Source organism: Camarhynchus parvulus, chromosome 11, assembly GCF_901933205.1.
Source record: "Camarhynchus parvulus chromosome 11, STF_HiC, whole genome shotgun sequence".
Taxonomy (NCBI): domain Eukaryota; kingdom Metazoa; phylum Chordata; class Aves; order Passeriformes; family Thraupidae; genus Camarhynchus; species Camarhynchus parvulus.
The window spans coordinates 8,290,118-8,311,871 of NC_044581.1; the positions used below are offsets into that span (position 1 = coordinate 8,290,118).

The 21,754-nt window shown below is 47.4% G+C and overlaps 1 protein-coding gene across 2 annotated transcripts in view; it reads right to left on the minus strand.

Moving 5' to 3' along the window:
* Window positions 1-21,754, minus strand: part of GNAO1 (G protein subunit alpha o1) — a 141,233-nt gene that overhangs the window by 39,926 nt on the left and 79,553 nt on the right. For both annotated transcript variants that reach the window (XM_030955717.1, XM_030955716.1), the window contains exon 4: window positions 6,800-6,960. In XM_030955717.1, coding sequence (XP_030811577.1) covers window positions 6,800-6,960 — 161 coding nt within the window. The remainder of the gene's footprint in view (window positions 1-6,799; window positions 6,961-21,754) is intronic.

The following is a 21,754-nucleotide window of genomic DNA, read 5'->3' on the forward strand; positions in this document are numbered from 1 at the left end:
GGAGCAGGGGCTGTGAGCTCCCAGGAGAGTCTGGACTCCCTGGCTGTGGAGCTGCATCCCAGCACTGCCATGCCCTGGTGTGATGAGGAGCTTGGGGTGAAAGGTGGGAGACACAGTGAGGGGCTCACTGCAGGGTGTGAGTGCTGCCTGAGGAAGGGTGGGAGAGGGAGGATGCAGCCAGCAATAGGGGCAGCAGTGAAAAAACAAACTGAACGGAACAAAAAAAACCCAACCTCAACCCTTGGTGGCAGCCTGCCAGCTCCAGCTGGTTTCATAAGGACATTTCAGCCTAAAAATACACAAATACTCAGCCAAAAAAAGTCAAATCTTTCTGCGCCAAATCTGTCACCCACAGCCCTTCACAAGGCAGGAAGAAATTCCTGTTGGGTCTGTCAGTTGGAGATGAGAACAGATTATCTGGGGTTCAGGACTGTGGTTCAGCAGGTTTCCTTGGGGGGATGCCCTGTGCTGTGTTTAGAGATGGTGCTGGCTGCTCCTCACCACCAAGCAAAATGTGAAAAGAGGAGAGATCGTTTCCAAGCTCTTGCAGTGTCTCCTCCTCCAGGCAGTGTGAACTACCTCAGCTCCTACCCTTTTGGTGTGAGCTTTGCCAAAATGGGGACGGCCCTGATCTGATGAGCCCATTTAATTGTGTCTCATTAAATACCAATTTACTTGGGGTGTCAAGATTTTACTAATCCCAGGCCAAAGACAACACACTCACAATGCAACACAGAATGAAAAATGGCAGGGAGGTGGCAGGTACTGCCATGCCTTTGTGCTCAGGGAGTGAACTACCCATGTATCTTCTCTGCTCCTCCTTGCAGGGCAGTCTGTACCTCCTGTGTCTCTTCAGAGCTGTTCCCCAAAAGAGGGGGGGTCTGGGGAGCTCTGCCTCTGCCCTGGGGTCTGAGAGGGCCAAGTGGGATGGGCACTATGAAGAGATCCAATATCTTAGGATGAGGCTGTGCTATGCAGAGTCCTGCAGACCTCTCTGCCAAAGAAGCTCAATCCTCCTGCTTTCCTGTCAGCATTTGGGGGGATAGGAAGGTGACTTAACACATGTTGTCAAGATAATCTGATGTGGTCTCCACTCTGCTTTGAGCCAACAGAGGCAGCCCCTGGAGAGTTTGTACCCAATTTTGGCAAAATTGGGCGTTCCAGATGGATGAAGACTTAGGGGGGGATGCTGGAAAACATCCAGCTGATTTACAAAACAATGTCTTTCCAGTTGTTCTCTTCCTCCACCTCACACTCAGCCCTAGGTGAAGCCATACAATAACAGCAATTCCTTAATTTATGAGGATAATAACAAAACCTAAGACCTCTCCCAAGCCCAAGCCCTGCAAGGCTATAACAGGCTGAAGCTCAGATTGCCTGTGTCTCCCTCACCTTGCACTGCCAAGAAACAGCCCCACTCCAGAGCCAGCACCAGCACCAGCACCAGCACCAGCATTGCAGAGCTGCTCCTCCCTGGAAATAGATTTGCATCTCATTTGTGGGAATGGAGCAAGGTTGGTGATTCCAGTCAACCAGCTCTGGCCTTTATGGACTGTTTTGTTTTTCTTGTTGTAGGGGAACTTGATTATTCAGTGCTGGTGGGCATATTTACTTACTGGGGTAAATTAAACCATAAATTCAGACAAATGTACCTACCTCTACACTTGTGATGTATTTTTCCTTTCTGCTTTATTGGGCCTCAAGACACAAAGGTGCATTGTTCAATAAACAGTGCAATGCAAGTCATCCCAATTAATTGGATTGTTCCATTTATGCTGCTACTGCCTCCAATTAAATGCAAGGGAGCACAAGTGACAGGCACGAGTAAGATGGGTGTGCAGAAAACCATATTCTAATGCAAAAACTGTGATGGGAAAATGGAATCTACACACCTGATGGGAATATTAATGCAAAACCATGACCTATAATTTTTCTTTTTTCAGTCTGGGCGTGCCAGAAACAATTGCAGCTCATTAAAATGGATCATGTCGTGACAGTCCTGCATAATGACCAAGTCCCACAAGTCCCATGGTTTAAATGTTTGCCTTGCTGGTGAAGCCAGCAAAGTAAATGTTTAGACCATGGGACTTGTGGGATGTGGACATTATCATAGAGCTGCATGGTCCTGCTCGACTAGACACAGGAAACTGCAGCAAACCTCCAAGACCCCTTCTCTCTTTTAAACCCGGTGTTATCAGAGAAAGAGTGAAGGGAAAAAGAACAAACCCAAGAGCGCCAGTGCGGGTTGGAGCTCTGGAGTTCATCTGGCCCATCCCCCTTTTCAAAGCAGGACAAACTTCAAAGTTAAATTCAGTTTGAAAATTAGCTCAGGTAGCTCAGTGTTGGGCACTTCCAAGGATGGAGATTTTACAGCCTCTCTGGGCAGTCTGTTCCAATGCTGCCTTGTCAGGGCTCAATCTGGAAGCCATTCACCACATCACAACAACATCTGGCTCTACTTTCTTCACTGCTTTTTTGATGCAAAGTGTGTGTTGGCACGTGGGATGCAGTAAGAATCAGTAGGGAAGGTGATAGCGACGTGAAAAGACAATTCTTTTGCAAGAAAATAGATCAGAAAACAGTCCCACACAAGATGGGGTGAGAAGGAAGGCACTGCAGTATTTTCTTCTGAGTCTGGTGCCATTTTTCTGTGAGGCCCTGCCAGACCAATTCTTGAAGATGAAATAACCAAAGTGTTGTCCAGTTTGGGGTTGGTATTTGGCACAGACTTGAGATGTCAGTGCCGTGGTTAGCTGTGCTAGAGCAACAAACACAATTGCATCTCTTTCTCCACTGAGCAGTGAGGTCTGTATCCCTCTTCAGAGGCATCTCTCTCTTCCTTGGCTCCTGATGGAGGGAGCCAAAGGCAACAAACTTCCTAGCCCTGACACCTCTGATATGTGTGAAGATGGATGGGTTGAATGCAGGCCTAAAATATTTTACATTTTCACGGTAATTTCACAGCCCTGGCATTATCAAATGATCTTTCAAAGTACTTGGAAGCAGGAGGAGAAGAACTTGAGATAGGTTCTGGCTTTTTTGTGTCTGTGTACTTGCAAACTGTCTCTGCCTACACATCTTGCAGGGCCTGTTCCTGTTTGGAGATGCACAGGGAAAATTAGTGCTCATGTGGATGCTCTGTCTGCTCCATTTCCCCCCTGAAGTTTGGAGGCTGCTCAAAGCCAGTCCCCATCCCTGGGTGCTTAAGACCAGACTTGCCCTATGTGATGCACTCCACTGACCAGCCTAGTTAGGAACTTGAGGCTAGGAAACACAAGACAATTTTAAAATCTGAACAAAAGTCGGGCGTTAAGGAAACCAGCTGGAAACCTCTGTTTTGCTGATTTTGAAAGCAAAATGTGGGTCACAGATGTGCTTCTACAGACAGAAACCGGCTGGAGAAGAAAAAGACATCAGCATTGCCCAGACTCTTTGATGATCAGAGGTAGATTTAGCTCCTAGGCACAGAGACAAGAAAGGAAGAGGAGACTAAGTAGGAATAAAAACATAATCAAGATATTAGGAATGTGGAACGCAACCCACCCGTAAATTTGCCTTAGGGAACTACAAAAAAATGCAGTAACAAAAAAGGATGAAACCAATTGCTACATCTTACTCTCTTCCCTTGTCTTACCTTCCTTATGGTTTTGTTTTTTTCAGTCCAAGACACAGGGGGTCCATTACAGAACCTTCCCTCTTCCTCCTTTGTAAAAGTGCTGTTTTCTACTGCTCCTTTGCAGCAGCTACGAAATCCTTGCTAAGGACTGGCTGACTTTAGAGCCCAAAAGAAACAAAGCTTTGCAGGAAATCCATACTTGTCTGCATGTATCAGAGGCTAGAAAGCAATGTGCTCTGGCCCATCCGGCTCCAGAAGGGAGCTAACACTCACTTCTTTTTTAGTCTAACACAAAAGATTAAACTTATTTTCAGTGAAATTGATGACAGACTGGTAAGAGCCGTGCTGCTGACCCTTGCAGGCTGTTGATTAGCCTGTGACTTGGTCTCCCAGGGGCTGCAACAGAAGGCCTGTTGTTCCAGCCACTTAAAAAAGCTCAAGGTAAAGCACTGGAAGAACAATTAAAGACAACAGCAGCACTGACTCAAGAGAAGCCCAGGTGGTGGTTCCCTAGAAATTGCCAAGCAGCAGGGGGAGGCTCTGAAAGCATTCAGGGCATTTGGGGGGTGGTTCCTGGGGTGAAGTGCCCAGAGCACTCCTGAAGGTCTCACCTGTGCTGGCCACAACACGACCTGGTCACTTGGTGCCTTCAGGCTCTGTGACATGTGCTGAGCAGCCGTGGAGCACAATCTCCAGCTCCTGCAGGAAACCTCCCTCCTGCCAGCAAAATGCCAGCCCCTAAGGCTTAACACCAAGAGAAGCCTGAAATGAAATGCTAGTGCAGCTTACTGCCTGTCACTGTTTCTCAGACATTGGGGAACTTAGAATTCACTTCTTGTCTGGAATTTATTTTTCTCAGCCTTAATGAAAAGACATTTTGTAGTTGTTAGTATTTTAAATTGAGTATGAGTGTCAATAAAGACAAGACTTTTCCCAGGGTGGGGAAAAAATATAAAACTGTCTCAAATCTTCCACTCATGCAAAAGTAAACAACCCCAAAGCATTGAAGAATTAAATAAAATATGTGCTTCTTTTCACTGGGAGTTCACTGGCCATGAATAAGTGCCATCTGAGCTCTCACTTGCACCACCATCTCCTGTGGTGGCACCAAGGCCTAGAGGTGCAGAAGGATATGTTTTGGTGCCTTGCCTGTGACAACATCTGTGCTCCCAGTGGTGGAACCACCAGAGGCTCCTGAACACCTGCAGGGCTGTAAATGAGAAGGACTTTGTAATCTCCAGCTTCCCCATCCCACCTGGCCCAGAGAGAAAAGATGTCCAGCCACAGCACAACTCACAGTGCAGCTAAGGAGAGAGGCATCACACCACTGCCCTGGCACAGAGGGTCATCCATCCTCATCTGGATGCAGGAGATTTTGTCAGAGACACCAGAATTCATTTCGCTGGGCTGCAACCCCTAGATTGCAATTGCTGTGAATGCTACAGCACAGAGGCTCTTCAGTTGATGTCTAGAAACTGATTGTGGTTTCAGAGCTCTTGCTGATGAATTGCACAGCAGCTGGTCATACTGGGAGGGCTCTGCTTATTATTTTCAACTGCTATCTTGCATGGAAGGAAAATCAAAATACTTTCCTCAAGGTAATTGGTGCTAAAACAATTGAAGGTTTTTTCACAAAGTTGTAATGCAATTAGGACTGGCATTTTAGATAATTTATATCTCTAAAGGTATGTTTATGCCATCATACCCTTATTTTGTGGAAAAAAAAAAGAAAAAAAGGAAAAAGAAAAAGCTGCTGGCAAGAGAAAGCTTATTTTGCTACTACAGGCAATGAAATACAGATTAAAACCATCATCCACCTAGTACTGATTAAAAGGCAGCAGAATGCCAGGATCATCTCTGAGGTGTGATCATGGTTGGGTGGGAAGCTGTGTCACCAACCACACATCTGCAGGTTTCCCATCCAGTTTTCCATCAATGCCAAATGATGTTTCATCACTTGCCTTCTGCTGCAGCACCTCAAGAGCTGCTCTCCCCAGCTGCCCTGCCAGCTTGGGTGGGAGCAGCTGGTGCAGCTGGGAGCACCAGCCCCACCACACAGAGCAAAACCAGCAGCCACACCAGTGCCTGGGCTGTGTGTTTGATACCCAGGAACACCCCAAGCAGAGATGCCAGACAATCCAAACACAATAACAACTCCAGAAGTGCATGAAACAGCTGCTGAACTTGTTGATGTGGGATATTGTGACAGACAAAAGCATGGACATAGCATTGCCTGACCCCATTGGGAAGCTTCTGTTTCCCTGATTACCAAAAGGTCCAAGGGTACAGCTGGGGAGATGAATGCTCTCTGCCTGCCTGCTCCTTATGTTTCTACTTAACCACCTTTGGCTGACTCTTGCCCAAGACACAGTCCAGGGCCTGGGGCATTTTGCCTGACTGTAACAGATGCTGTGGTTGAAATTATGGGATGAAAGCCTTTGGTCTCCTGCCCTAGGTGGAAGCAAATGTATTGGATCAATTATCATTACAAATAGGTCTGAACTGAAGCTGGGGAGACACTGAACATCTCTTCAGAGCCGCAGCAGCCATTTATGGGTGGATGTCCTGTCCTCATGACAGTATGAGCCAAAGCCATGGATTCAGACAATTCCCACTGAATGACATCTGGATTTGGTCCCTAATGGTAGAGAAGTCACTGACTGCATTACAAGAGTAACTCAATACCCCTGGAAAAGTAAAGATGTCCCTTAGCCTTGGTTGTAATCCAGCTGACCTATCAGTACACTGTACAACTACAGAAAGTACAGTGGGAAAGAAAAGCAAACAGAGGAAAGAAAAGCAAACCCAAGAGCTGTACTGCTGTACAAAGCAGGTGGTCACACCCTTCTGTTCTCAGTCAGACAAAGGAGCCATCTGCTGTGCCCACAGGTTGATCTGCCTACACTCACTAGATCCATGTTTGCAAAAACCTACCTTGAGACATTTGGGAGCTGTTTGGGAACCTGGCCTTGAGGCCACAGACCTGACCCCAGACTGGCCAAGAGGGGACATGAATGTCCTGCCTGATCCTTTGTGCTTTGCAGTGGCCTGTGACACAACACACATCCCAAACTGAGCAGAGACACGTTTAGCTCCACTGCTATGAGATCATTCACTTCAGTTAAAACTTTAACAAATCAAATGCAGCTTGTTAACATGCAAGGCCATGGAAGGGATACTCACTACTGGGCTGAGTCGTTAAGCTGGTATTCCCGGGACCGGTTGAAGCATTCCTGGATCCCAGAGTCTGCCCAGAGCCTCATCATAGCTGACAGCAGCTCTGGGGAGAAGGGCTCTGTGTCCTCCATCCGACTCACGACATCGCAGACCATCTTGGCATCAGCCTGCAGAGGAAAGAAACAAGAGCTCACGTAGGTGCTTCAGGCAGAACTTGGAGCCAGAGATTTCAGAAACAGTTCACCAAACCATCAGGAGTAAAGAGGCCATGTTTCTCAGGATGGGATTTAGCATCCACACTGTGTGATCCAGCTGAAAGGGCAAAAGGAGGATGGAGGAAGGAAATCACAAGGAAAAAGATTGTTTGTGCAATCCACCTCATATCAACAAGTATTTCTATTCAACAGACAAAGCAGTCTGCACTGCACGTGTGGAATTTCATGGGAACAGATAGGAATTCATACATGTACAAGGATATTTAAAATTGTTAGCAGCAACGCCTTGCTTTAACTGAAAGTGGAAACTTGCTGAAGTGGGGGCTTTGTATCAGAAAGAACAGCAGAAAGACTCCAGAAACAATCTTGTCCAGATGCTGGTTTACTGCTTTTCCTAATTTCTTGTTTTTTGCAATGAGCCCTTGCTAGGAGGGCTAATTCATGTTAATGCAGACCACCTTGGCTGGCTGTGGTGCTCTGTGACTCAGAGGGGGAGGAATCTCCCACGGCTACAGAGCATGGCAGTGAGGGTAGGGCCAGCTGGCCATTTTTAGATGGAATCTTTTTCGGTGAGAAAAAATGAGATTCACTGGGACAGCAACATTTTCTGGAGGATAGTGCTCTGACACAACTTGGGTCTGGAAGATGTCTCAGATTTAGGATGGGAATGTCTAGACAGACTTGGAATAGCTGAGTTCAGCCTTCCTGTAATAGTCCACAGTGGCTGATGCCTCACTTGTTTGTGAAGAAGGACACCCAAATTCATGACCCCCTCTGCTTGCTCTGCAAGAAGTAAACTCCCACAGCACCCACAGACTCCTGAAACCCTTGGGATGCTGACTAATCTGCAGAGCTTTTCTTTCATTGCTTTGAAAATCTCATATTTCTACTAGCTGAAACAAACCCAGTTATTATTGCTATAATTAATTGGAAAAGAGGAGCTCTTGTTCCTTGTGCGTGTGCAGCAAACTTGTGAAGATTTCTTGTTTTACTCTCTTGTCTCTTGTGTGCTAGACTGAACCCATTCTTGGCCAAATGCAGGTGGAAATCTTTGCCTTCCAGGGTGTTTGATCTAAGCCAGCAAGTGCAGACCAGAAACACAAATCTTGAGAAGGGATTGCAGGTTCTGCTCATGCTTTGCTGGGAACATTAGAAGTGCCATCATTGAGGAGCACCACAATAACCTTTTTGTATGGATGGGAATGACAAGTGTACGGCAGGGTCTGCATGGTCAGGATGAAAACTCTGTAACCTCTTTGTTGAACACCGAAACTGTGGAAAAATTGTAGGGCACCAAACTGAAAGCACTGGAGACTGAAGCTGCTGGAGATTTTAGTGCTCAATGAAAGAGCCTCAGGTGCCTTGAACATCCAGCCTTTATGGGCTGAAGAAGTCTCAGTACTGTATGTCTCAGTATTGTATCCCATAAAACTTAATGGGGTGGACTCTATGCTTTGAAGGCTTTATGAACATAAAATCTATCTCACAGGGCACTTTACTTCATATTTTAGTGCCCAGGAATCCTCCCAGCCCTCTGTACAGACTCTGCTCATTTTGGAGAAAAAATATTGGTGACTCACACCTCAAAGCCAAGACAAACGAAGAACCTTGAAGAGTTCAGTTAATTTCAAAAGCTTGTTTTCTGCCCTGGAGTGCTTTGTGAGCTGAGTGAATATTCATAAATCATCTGTAGGGTTTGCCTGCCCTGCTGGAGCAGCAGTTCTGCTCTTTTCACAGACTCTAAATGACATAAAACCTGGTAATGGCTGCAGTCTGCCTTGGCCCCAGTATTTGTGTATGGGTGATGCATGAAAAGCATCCATGCTTCCAGTCAGGTAGAAGGATGTCTAGAAGGATGTCTTTGTATGTTATCTGGACTGCTGGAGGGGGTTACAGGTGTAAGTCACAGATCTGTCCATCTGTCTGCGATGCCAAAGCACATTTGAAGCTCTCCAGCTGTCGTGGGCATGGTCTGGGCTTCTTCTGAGTTTTGTGGATTGAACTGCAGGCTGCTCTTTGCAAAACATCAGAGGCAATGGCACAGACATCATATTTTCTGTGCTGGGAAATAGCTGCATCACCTTTTCAACTACTGAGACTTGTGGCAGTTCCCTGTGAGTAAGACCCAGCACAGGGGGGTTTTGAGCAGAAGACAGAGATGAACAGCAATGACAAGGCAGAATGGGAGTGACCAGGCACAGACATTTCTGGCTGTAGTTTTCTGTGAGTCTGTTGGGCCAGAAGTGGGGCTGAGCATGTAGGGCAGGGGATTATTTTGGTACATGCTCCTCTGCAGTAACTGGAGGTCCCTTTTGGGGACAGGAGAGGCTCTGCTCTCACAGTGTGGACACCTGCCTGCAGGGCAGACAGAGTCAGCAGGCTGAAACAGGGGAAGATCTCAAAGGAAAGTTTATTGCTTCTGCTGAACAGTGGTAACAATATTCCAGACTTAGTTTTATTTTGCAGAATGAACCACTCAACTCTTGGTTTTACAGATTCAGAAAAAGCAGGTGCAATGAGTACTTTTAAAAATACCCCTTCCCCCTGCCAAGGCTGAAGTCCCTCTGTCAAGGAGCATGGGGCCATCCAGGAGTTCAGGCATTTGTTAGATGATTTAACGAGCAATTAAGGATCCAAGAAGAGAAGATACCCCTTTCTTTTCTCACTCTCCAGGCCGTGTCTCAAGCTGGGAATGACATTAAAATCTCCAACTCCCCCTGGGCCCAGCAGGTAGATTTTTAAATACTGCCTGATTGACTTTTCCCTGCCTGCCTCCCCTGGGTGTGCTGCTCCTGCTTTTCCTGAGGTGAGAGGAGCTGAGCCTCCTGCCACGCTCTGCCTCTGTACTGCAGCCAGCAATTAAATAAAGCAAAACAAAACAGGCAAACCAGCCCCCCCATTCCCTTGCCTTGCAGTTCCCACCCGACAGGGCTGCTGTTAATGAACACCACGGTGGTATTTCAGCTACCTCGGGAGCTAAAAATAGGCAGAGCTTGGTCCCTGGGATTGCTGGAAGGAGCTACAAAATGGTGCAGGGCTCATTCCACTACTGCTGCCTCTGCCATTCCCAGCTGTTCTGTCTTCTGTCTTGGAACAAAACATCTGGGAGGAGGGCAAGAGGTCAGGCTGGTCTCCTTTGTGCTGGTTCTTACCCAGCACGAGCATCCCAGCCTGTCTCTGCAGCATTCTGACACGTCCTGCCGCCACTCCCCAGCGGCTTGCACCTTCCATAGCAGGTGAAACCTCAACACCTGAGCTGAATGCCTTTGGGCAGCTCATTATGGAGAGTGGGGTTTGACACTTTGTGTCACTCCTGGATGCTGATTCCATCCACCTACAGCAGGAGAATTAAAGCTGGCTGGGCATGGCCTGGGGAGACAGCTCAGCTGAGCTTAGAGACTGTGGTAAAGTGAAATTAGACATCCAGCCTTTAGACATCAAGCCAAGAGACCAAATAAGGCTTTACTAAAGAACAGACCTCCATTCTGGTTGGGGAATGGAGAGGGCTCTGTAAGGCCAGGGCAGGGTCTGAAATCCACAGGCAGATGTGAACAAGAAGCTTGTAAACACAGTGGGCATGTGTCATTCCTAACCCCAGGTTGTGGGCATACCTGTGCACCACAAATCCAGTTCAAAAGGGGATCTGTTCTCTCCCTAACCTGGATATAACTGCAGTTATTTAATTGTCTCCCATATGTCACTGTCACCAAGCTCACAGCCTGCGCTCAGCATTCCAAACTTGTGACTTCACTTGCAACAGCCACACAGCCCAATTAATGTGTTACCTGGCTGGAAGGGAGAGGGGCCCCTCCCTGCAATCTGACACTACTGGCAGTGGTGTTTGTCTCTGCAAGCAGGTTATTTTCCATCACCCTGATACAGACCACCCCTAATTACTTGTTTCTCACCACCACCCATGACTGGTGCCCACAAAGACACCAGCAAAGCTGCTGCCCTGGCTGCTGTAGAGCCAGACTGGAGTAGGACCCAGGTACTCATCTCTGACTACCCCAGGGCAAATCCTAGCTCTGATTCTTTGAAGTTGCCTGGACACTGACTAGGACATTTTCTATTTTAATTTTTTTTCCAAAAGGAATAGTTTTATGGAAGGAGAATTTTAAGGGAGAGGCAAAACCTTGTGTGAATCTGTGTGGTACAAATCTGCTAAACCTTACAGAGCTGTGCTGTGTTACAGCCAATAGAGGTATGAGCTGGTGTGCCACACTGTACTGTCCTTTCCTTTTGGAGAACTAAATCCCAGTAAATATCAATTTTTTTTGCTATTATTTGCTCTGATTAATGATACTTGGCACTTAGCCTGTCTCAAAGGTTAACCCTGGGGCAATTTCATTTGGTGGCTGGTTGTACCAGGAGCTGTTTCTCAGAACATATCAGAAAATCCATGCAGTGGGGGAAAAGATGAGCACTATAAGCACTCCAGTTTGGCTGGGGGTAGGCAAATCAGCACAGTACCAGCCATCAGCAAGCAATCTTGTGGAAATAGTCATGAGTCATGAACCTGGGGATAATCACACTGATGTCTAGAGACCATCCAGCACCCAGAAAGGACATCCTTGGAAGGGAAGCCTTGTGGGGGACCAGATCCTGATCTCAGGGCACAGCAGTACGTGCCTCTGCTGCTCCAGTGAGAAATGATGTCCTGTAACTTCACGGAAGAACGTGTCTCATAAACTGAAAACCTCCCCCTTCTCCTTACAGACTGTCTCAGAAATACGGACCCCACTTCCAGCCAAAGAGTGGTTGCATTGCAGCAAAAGCCAGTGATTTTCAGTCTGATTAAATCCTGGAAACAAAGCATAGCTGGTGAATATGTCTTTTCCAGAGACATCCAGGGCCCAGCTCCAAGTCCATAGAAGTTTTTGGAGACACTGAATAAATAGCTACATGTACGACTCTCCCCCTCACTCTCCCTCTCTTTCTCACACATCTGTGTTTCAGAGCTGACCTCTCAATCTGTGGAAGTCTGTCTGGCATTAAGCAGCTGCTGTGCATCGTGGGAGAGACAGCTTTCCTCCTGCACCCTTCCATCTACCCTCAGAACATTTAATTGAGGCCTCCCACCTTGGCTTGGCATTTGGCTTGCTGAGAGATCCTGGAAGGCACTGAGCAGGTAAAAATCTATCCAGTGGCTTATTAATATCTATCCCTTTGGAGATTACCTTGAGGTGGGCACCCAAACTTCACCTCTTCACTCTCGTTAGTTGGAGGTGGAAATGCAAAAAGCTCTGGACAGAGACGCCAGTGGTCTGGGAAATGGGGTTTACCCAAAAGCTCAGTGTAGTGCTGTCTTGCAGTCTGCATCACCCAGCAAAGCTAAGCCTAAAACGTTAAGTTAGGGATGGCTGGCTTTCCACGGAGTCACAGCAGCCATCCACCCTCATGCAAACCTCTCACAAAAAGGTTGGCTGACTTGGATACAATGCTGAAGGGCTGCTGTCTGTCTGGGGGCAGACAGACTTGTGTACAGAAAACACAACCAGGCAGCCACGGTGACATCCAGATCTTGTGATCTTGTGCTGTCCGGCTGGCAGTTAGCACAGCCTGGTTTTCACATCCTTCTGGAGCCAAGACGGCACCATCGCCTCTGACTATCTTGGCCAAACAGTTCTGTGTGTCTGGGAAGTGGTCTAGGATCTCTAGCCTGAAACCTTGTTATAGCTGGTTTTTTTCTGTTTGCTGCTTCCTGTTTGGGCAGACATTGAGCAGGACTGATATTGCAGATCATGATGATTCTTACAGCAGGCCAACTGCTCTGTGTTCAGTACTACCTTCATTCCCATTCTGGATGATACTGCAGTTGACCAAATAAAATTTGCCAGGCCTTATGTGGGTATTACCCTCTTTTCCCCTTCTTCAACACATATAAAATAATATTCCTGGTTTGCTTGGACTGATGACTGTCTGGCAATGCAGAGACTGGATAATGCATGGACTAGACTCAGCTCTTGGGCTGCCAGCTGCCCACCACCACAGTAAGAATTCCTATAGCTCCACATCCTGTAGAAAATAGTGGTTCATTCACTACTGGGGGAAAAATCCACGACCCAACAACACAGAACTCAACCTGCAAGGACAAGTTATTTCCTGAATTTGCTTTTTTCTAGGAAATGTAGGGTCCTCCCCTCTTCTCTAGGAGCTCAGAGTAGCTCCAGAGCTGGGCGAGACAAACGCGGTGGGTAGCTGACCTGATTTTTCCAAGCAAGAATGGGGAAGCCAGAAAGCATGTGTTAAATGGTCTCAAAATAGGTCCTGACCCACTAGCTGCAAAGGCAGGAAAGAAAACAGCACTCTGTTCATCCCAGTCCCCTCTATTTCAAGAAGAGGGCATCCCCAAGAGTCCAAGAGCCACTGCAGGCTCCCCCAGCATCGCTCCAAGAACCGGATGCTTTAATGGGCCCTCTGCCCTACAAGAACTGAGCAAAGGGTCTGGGTACAGAACCTGAGAGCCCAAATGTCATCCCTCACTGAGGACTTTCAGGCCATGCAGGCACAGACAGCACTGCCCACCAGGGAGGGGATGAGGCAGAGAGTCACAGATGGGGGACATTAGCCGCATGGCTTCATGCTCTGCAGGGAACAGCTCTGCCGCAGTGCTGAGGAGCAGGCTGGAAACATGGAAAGATGAGAGAGCAAAATCCTTGCAGCTTACTGCCCTTCTCCTCTCCCTAATATCCTCTGCTGGGTAGAAGTCCATAAAATGTAAGAGCACTGGAGTATTTGTGCTGCAGTAAACGGGCAGGGAAATGCCTGAGATGCCACAGTGGGAACACAGGTGGGGGAGCTGCACTGGCTCCTGGCATTTGTAAAATAAATGGATATTTTCCATTCATTGCAACGCGGATGGCTGAGGCTGAACAGAGTGGGAGTGGTGGTGATTCTGTGGGAACTCACTCTGGGTTTGGGAATTCCTGATGTCTTTAGCCTGTGCATCTTCCACTCCTGACATGTCCTTAAGATTTTCCACACCAACATCCCTCTGGGTGACGCTGTTAAAAGTGGCAGGGCAGAGGGGACAGTTTCGTTCCAAGCTTTCCCACCACAAAGGGGGAAAACAGCCTTTGTCTTTGGACCAGAAAGGGAAACCAGCTCCTGTGGTGGGTGCATTCCTGGGAGAAAGATTTTTTTAACATCTCTGGCTAAATGCCACTTGTGTATGATGGTTTATAGGGCAGTGCCTTCCTGCTGGGAAGTTGTGCAGTGCTGGAACCTAGTAATTAGTTTAATGCTCAGAGCTTGATGCTGAACGGTGGGTGCTAATCTCCACTCTACAATTAATCTCACAGATTTACCAGTGCCTCTGTGATGAGGGACTAAGCCTGTGGGTTACATTCAATTGTCCCTGAAGAAAGAGATGGTGTTTCAACCTGAAAGAGCCCTGTTTCACTTTATGGTCCTTTTTTACTTGATCTCTGTTGAAGATATATACCTAAAGGAAAACAGGGAGAGGGAGAATCTCTCCCTTCGCCCCAACCCTGTTAAATTTCATCTCCTTGTCGCCTCTTTTCTTCTCATAACCCATAATTTCTTCTGTAAACCATAACTGGCATATCTGGGTAGGGATTTCGTACTGCCCTCCACTGACAGAGCAGTCAGTAGGTTTGCTGTGCATACTCAAGCTTTGTGCCTGATGTGGGGGGGATCTCAAAATTATTTCTTGCATTGCTGATGTGACATTAGTCATCACAGCAGCCAAAGAATACTGATTCTTCCACTTGGCAGCAGAACTGAAAAATTAGGTGGTGTTAAAAATCAGCTTGGATGAAACGTGGATTCTCCTGCGAACCCAAAATCCTCTGAAAAATTTAATTTCACATCCAGCAAAAGCACTTGCCTTAAGTCCTATCAAAATATTTTGAGTTATTTAGGTGCTCAGTATTATTTTTTAGAAGTATGTCAAATTTCAAACAAAAATTTTGGGTTTGAATGAAAGTTGGGAAAATTAAAACAAATTGCTTTGTCCTTTCAGGAATGCAAAATCCTCTTGAAAAATTCTCACATAATTTCCTCTTGTCCATGACTACATGTACATTTTGACTGGAGTCATATATTCTAACTGGATTTGTATATTTTGACTAGATTTTACAAATTATTTTGGTTTATTTCAGACTATTTTTAGCCATTCCATCAAGCATTTCTGTCCAGTTCTATTAATAAGTAGAACAGGAACTTTCTCATCAGGCCTCCTTCATTCTCAACTTATTTTCTGTTCTAATTTCAGTTGTCACCACCTCAAATTTTCTGGTGGTTGGTCCCATGCTCTTTCACCAAATGTCCTACAAGATGCTCACTGCTGAGTTTTCCTGGCAATGAAGGGGTTTGCAGCAGTTCCCAAAGCAAATACCCAAGCTGGTGTGGTAACTTCTTGCTTTTTGGTCTCTGGCTGCAACACAACCAGTGATGGAGATGCAGGGTGACCCCAGACAAGGGGGAAGGACTTCACATGGACACATGGTAGGTTTAGATTAGAAATTAGAAGAAATTCTTCCCTGTGAGGGCGATGAGGCACCGGCACAGATTGCCCAGAGAAGCTGTGGATGCCCCGTCCCTGAAAGTGTTCAAGGCAGGTTAGTTGGGACTAAAGGCAACATGATCTAGTGGGAGGTGTCCCTGCCCATGGCAGGGAGGTTGGAATAAGATGATCAAGGTCCCTTCCAACCTAAACCATTCTAGGATTCTATGATATTCACATTGTGAAGGGGATAGAATGGAACAAGATGCCATTCACTGAGTGACTGGTGAGCAAAATTTTGCCTATGACTTCTTACTACAACAATCCTTGTTTAGCTTCTCTTCCTCTTAATTTCCAGGTGACTCTGAGCCCTTCTCTGCAGGGAGGAGTAGAGGTGGGGATAGAGGAGCATTTGGCTGAGGTTCTGCTGTGAGTGGAAGCTGCTTCTGATGGGGCTGAGGTTGAGCAGTGACTGGTCAAGGATTCTGTAGCTGTTTAAAAGGAGCCACAGAGTTCAGAGCAGATGAAAGACAGATTTTTAGCTAGCTCTCCCCTGTGCTGCTGTATTTCCAGCAAAATCAAGACTTGGGTGCTTGTAACAGGCTTGGAGGAGTTCTTCCTTTGATCAGCAGGGATTACAGAGAGTAACCTCCAGCGAGTTCCTCCTTACCGGAGCTGAGGCAAGTCACACACTAACAGATTTGCTTACGCATTGTTTCAGGTTGCTGCAGAGAAAAAATGTCCTATATTTTCCTTACAAGAGCATCAAGAAATTTCCCCAACCCTTTGATAGGGGGAGGGTGGGAGAGGAAGAAGAAGGAAAGGGGAAGAAGACAGAGGGGAAGGAACCTGTTGGGTTGAGTGTGAGCACTGCTGTTCCAGGGGAAGCTGTTCTCAGGGATATTAAGAGGAACTTTATTTTTATTAACTGCTCTTTTCAGAGAAAATGGATAAATGGGACCTCAGGTGCATCATTAGATGACAGGATAGTTCATAAGATAAGTGGCTGGCAGAGAACTACCTTTCTAACAGCTTAACAAGGGTAGGCAGAAATAGGCTGGGAGGCTGGAGGAAATCTTTGATGCTGTTGTGTGTATTTATTATTTATTCTTCTGGCACAAATATAGCATCAAAAATATCAAAACCAAAAAAAGCTCATAAACTGCTGTCACTGGATTAGTCCTACATCTCTGTAACCATGGCATCATGTAGTAACGACAAGAAAAATCTGCAACAATGGGAAAAAAGCACCCAGCATTTATGACACTTGTGAGGGTGAGGCAGACTTCTTTGCTCTGGTGAGGATGTGTCAGAAGGGATAAGAAAATCTGAGAGCATCTTACTAGCCTGGGCATCTGTGAAGCTCAGCTATGGTGGAAAATGCCACAAAACAATGGAATTGCTCCCTTGTGTGTAAGCCTGTGTTATACAAATAGAGGATAGAGGGTGGATCTCCCCCTAAAACCCTTTGCTACCATTACAGGTCACCTCAACCCCCACAGAACAGTGGGGATGGCCCCAGTGCCTGTAGCCAAGCATGGACATGGCTGCACCCTCTCAGCACCATGGTGGAGGCTCTCTGTCACTGTGAGCTGCGGGTGTTCATCTCTGGGAGTGGCACCGCCACTCCTCACCCTCTGCCTCTCACATTCATCCTCTTTCACTGCACTCCTTCCTTTCCCTCTGTGCTCCCTCTCTTTGTGTGCCACCCCTCTGGGTCTGCAAGTCCTGCAGCTGCTGCAGTGGGAAGCCCTCCCTGGTGGCTGCACAGAGCAGAGGACTGTGCTGACATGAGTAGCAAGGCACGGGCTTAACACTGTACAGACTATTTCTTGGGAAAATGTATATATTCACTTTTTAATGGAATACTTTGGCTAGATTGGAAATATTTCAACTACCATCTGGGGATTAGGGAGCTTCTTTTAATCTGCTTTTGTTTTGTTTCTTTTTACGTCTTTGCAAAAAAAGGAGAAAAAGCCTGCTCCAAAATGTCCTCCATGGAGGGACTGGGATTTGGCAGTGTCATGCAGTGATGCCAGTGGATAATGGGATGTGATAACAGTCACTGCCTGCCTCCCAGAGCCCCTCTGCAGAATGGGTCAGACTTCTCCACAGACAGATTTGGGGCAGAAGTAACCAGTATTCTCCAGCCATCCAACGGGAGCAAAGCTCTGGTTTAGGGTCAGTTCGTGCTGCCCTGGACTTGCCCAGCAGCACAGAGCAGAACTGACAGTAAAATCTTGGAGCAGAGATTTTCACAGCTGCCTAATGGGACCAGAAATCTGATTTGTTCTAAAATAAGCAGCCCAGGCCTGTAGTCACCATGTCCATCTCAGCAGCAGAGTGCACAGTGGTCCCTCCATGGCACAGCCAGTCAGCTGGAAAGTGAGAAGCCCCAATAAATCCAAATTCTGCAATTTCTAACTCCTCTCTATTTTCCCCTCCTGGCTGCTTTGGCTTTTTCTCTCCTGGCAAGCCCCTCTCCCCAGCAGTACTGCAGCTCTGCCTGCCTGCAGCCATCCCAGCCCCAGAACAGCCCTGCCTGTGCAGCACTCTCTGGAGATGCCGTTTCTCTTGCAGGCATTCAGCCCATGGTGCATCGCTAAAAACATCCCCAGAGGAGCGAATGATGCCAGTAAGGCTCTTGCCTTCCCTCCACCTCCCAGGGCTACTTTCTGCCTTGGCTACGAGCCTGCTGCATCTTTGTGTGGTTAATAAAAATAACCCAAAAGTACTCGGGAGCAGACAGAGCAATCCCAGAGACTCCAAACATCTAAGGGGCTTTGTTTCCAAGGCAACATCTTGTCTCCTAGCTGCAAAAGGCCACGGGAATGAAGGCAGCCTATGGAAAATGAATAGCTAAATGACAACAACAACAAAAAAATCTGCTGGGGAGCATTTCAGAGAGGGAGGGGTGTTCGTAGGGGGGCCAGGAAAGAGCGAAGCTAAACAAGCCAGGAGTAGCTGCACAGAGCATGCAAAGGGACAGGGTGCAATTTATCTCATGAGAAGCTCAGTCCTGCCCCCATTGAAATGCAGAGCACCACTTCCACAGACTTAATGGGAGCAGGGGAGCTTGCACAAATCAGCTATTCTTTTCTTTCCCCCCTTTTTTAAGCTACAGTGTTTGAAGATTGGAGCTAGTTAAAAATAATCTATTGTCCAAGGCAGAGACTTCCCCGGTCCCAGGAGCTCCCCAGCCAGGGCTGCAGCTCACTATTGATTTTGGTCACCCCAGTTTCCCAGTGCCAGAGCTGCCTCCTCCCTCCAGAGCCCAGGGCAGCAAGGCAGGCGGGAGGTGCCAGAGCACCAGAGCATCACTTCAGCTCTTCCAGGAAAGAAACATGTTTTCACCCATTTTCCAAGGTTTCCAGAGCCGTGCAGTGTGTTAATATCTGTGTGCAGTCCAAGCTGTAGTCAGTCCTTTCACTATGGCTGCAAGGATGGCTTTGCTCTTCCAGCTCTTTGAGCTAGCTGCCCGGATAGCAGGCTTGGAGCATCAGGCATGGGGAAAGCACAGACCCCTGTGCCCCCCATGACCCACCCGTGACAGCCATGGCCCTGTCTGACACCAGCCCCCCTTGATGAGGGCAGGCAGGCAGGTCTGGGGCTCCACCAGGGTGCTCTGATGTGCAAGCTGCCCTTATGTAAGTGCCTGCTGCAGTCAAATGCCCCCGGGATCATTTATGGCATTGATATCAGACAGGGAGGGGGAGGCTCCCCCGTGCCAGGCCTGCAGATGCACTCACTGCTCCTGTCTCTCCTCTCCCCTGTGTCCCAGGGGAGTGCTGAAAGATGAGCATCATAATGATGCCAACTAAGCTGCCAGAGCTTTTCCTCTGTGTCCCAGGGGGTGGCACAGATGCCCTGGGAACATGAGCTCAGGAGCTCCTCCAAGCTGGGTCTCTGCTCCTCAGCAGCACAACAGAGCTCCACCATGCCTGAAATGGGCTCCTGACACAGCGAGGGGAGGAGGGAGCCTGGACATTTCCCTGGGGTGGCCAGGAGGGATTGAGGGTTTGCTAGTGCTTCTCTCTGTCCTGGGCTGGAGTCAGCCTTGGGCTCAAGCTCTCCCTCTCCCTTCCTCAGAGACTCTTTGGGATGATGAACAACTCAGCCATTGATGTCCTGCCTGATCTTAAAACATTTTATTTAATTAATGTTTTTTCTTTGTTCCATCTCTCAATCAATACCATGTGGGCAAGAGGTTCCCAGAGGGAGAGCTGATGGGAAATGCTCACCTCACACTTTTTTTTCACACCGTCTGCTGTGGGCAGAGCCAATCCATCCACATGGATGGATGGATGACTGCTATTTATTATTCATCTTGGTGTGCAGAGCAGAGCCTCTGTCTGAGCAAGTTTTGAGATGATGAGGTTTGCTTCTCACTCCTCCTCCTTGAAATGGTTTTAAATTTAGCTTAACTTCAGGGAATTCCTCTGAAATTGCCCTGGAGAAGCAAGGCTGGAATTTGGTCCCTATAGCTCTGCCCAGAGCTGGAGGGCTGCCATGGGAAGCCTGCCTGTAGGGAAGTAGTGCTGGCCTGTCACCACTGATCCTGATGGGCAGTGCTGGTGTGTCACCCTCCCTGGCTCCTGGAGAGCAGTCGGGTACCTGCGGTGCAGGGCCAGCAGGCACAGTCTGACCAGTCATTCCGTTCCCCCTCTTCCCAGGGGACATTCAGTGGGGAAAACCCTGGGCAATGGGGAGCTCCTGGGGCTCAAGGATGGACCTGTAGGGATGATTGATTTAAGAATGGGGAGAGCATGGGACTTGGATGTTTGTATCAAAACCACCACAGCCATTTTACCTTCTTGTCCCCATTTCATCCTTCTTGCAAGTACCCACTGAGAGTATTGTGCACTTACTAATTTTCTATCCTAAACTCCTTTGCTGTGTTCCTGGATCACCTTCCACTGCCGTTACTTTCATCCCTACATGGCTGAACTTCACTTCTACATGAAATGATTCCTACAGATCACGCTGAGTTTTCACTTGCAAATACTCTTGGACAATTTTCAAGGCACTCACCCCCACTTAACCATGATATAAATTGTGTGGTACTCTCTGTACAACTGGTTGTCAAAACAGTTCAAAATATTAATACAGGAGCTGGGATTTTCCAAGGTAGTTGGTATTGACCTAACCTGATTCACACTGGGCTTGAGTGTAAATTGTTAGCAACAGGGAACAATGAATGTTCCTGAAAATCCCATCGCTTGGACATAATGATAGAGAAAATAGATTTTGCAGGACACATTATTATTGGTTTGTAAAAAATTCTCACCCAGTTGTCTTTAAAAATGCATCTGCTCAGGTTGTTAATGGCATTTGCATGGACAGTCTTGTCATTATGTCTGAATGAATAAATAGTATTGATTTATACTATAATAAATTTGTAGAATAAGAGCTAAAATACAGCCAGCTGGTGGCTGGATTATACTTTTTTGGAGTATTTGCTGGCAAATGTCTCATGTTTTGGTTTTTCAAGAGGGCTGAACAGAGGACAATACACCTGTTACCCTTGATCCTAATGTGATCAGGTGATAAGCATCTGTTGAGCAGTCAGGGCACTCTAACCCCCTCCTAAAAACCTGCCTGCCTCTTCATTTTCTGTACCACCCTTCTGCTTCAGGTGGCTTAGCTCATTGCCTTGGGCTCGACAGACACACACACTGAGGCTGGCTTCCAGACCCTCAGCCAGGGATAGACAATACATGCTTACATCTCCTCCACAGATAAAACCTGTCAAGCTTTCAACCTGCCTTTGAGCTGATATCTTCAGAGTAATAGGTCAGGCTGGAAATGCATTTTCAACCCTTGTCTGCCTACCAGAAGCAAGCTCTCCTTCTCTCCTTGCCACTCCTTGTGAGCCACAGCACTCAGTAATGAGGCCATTGATGGAGCAGTGGTATGTTCTTTTGTCCCTGCCAAAACCCTGCTCCCTCCTATTCAACTCAACAAGATGTGAAGCCCTGGTGCTGCCAAGTGTCTTTTCAGCTGCCAAAGGAAAAGGAGCTAATCAAACGAGGAAAAGAGCCCAAGTACCAGGCTCCATTCCCAGCTCAAAGCCTGTGCATACAATACCCACCAGCTGGCCTGGTGGGCTCTGAACAGCTCCTGTTCTGCCTGTCCTGGGGTGAGAGCTGTGGGCTCTGCTGCTCCTGGTCCACATTACTGCTGCCTCAGTTAGCCTGCGTTGGAAAGCCGCTGCATTGATCCCTCTCAAGGCACACCACAGCCTGTACTTGTTAGTCCTTTATTTTTTCTTAAATT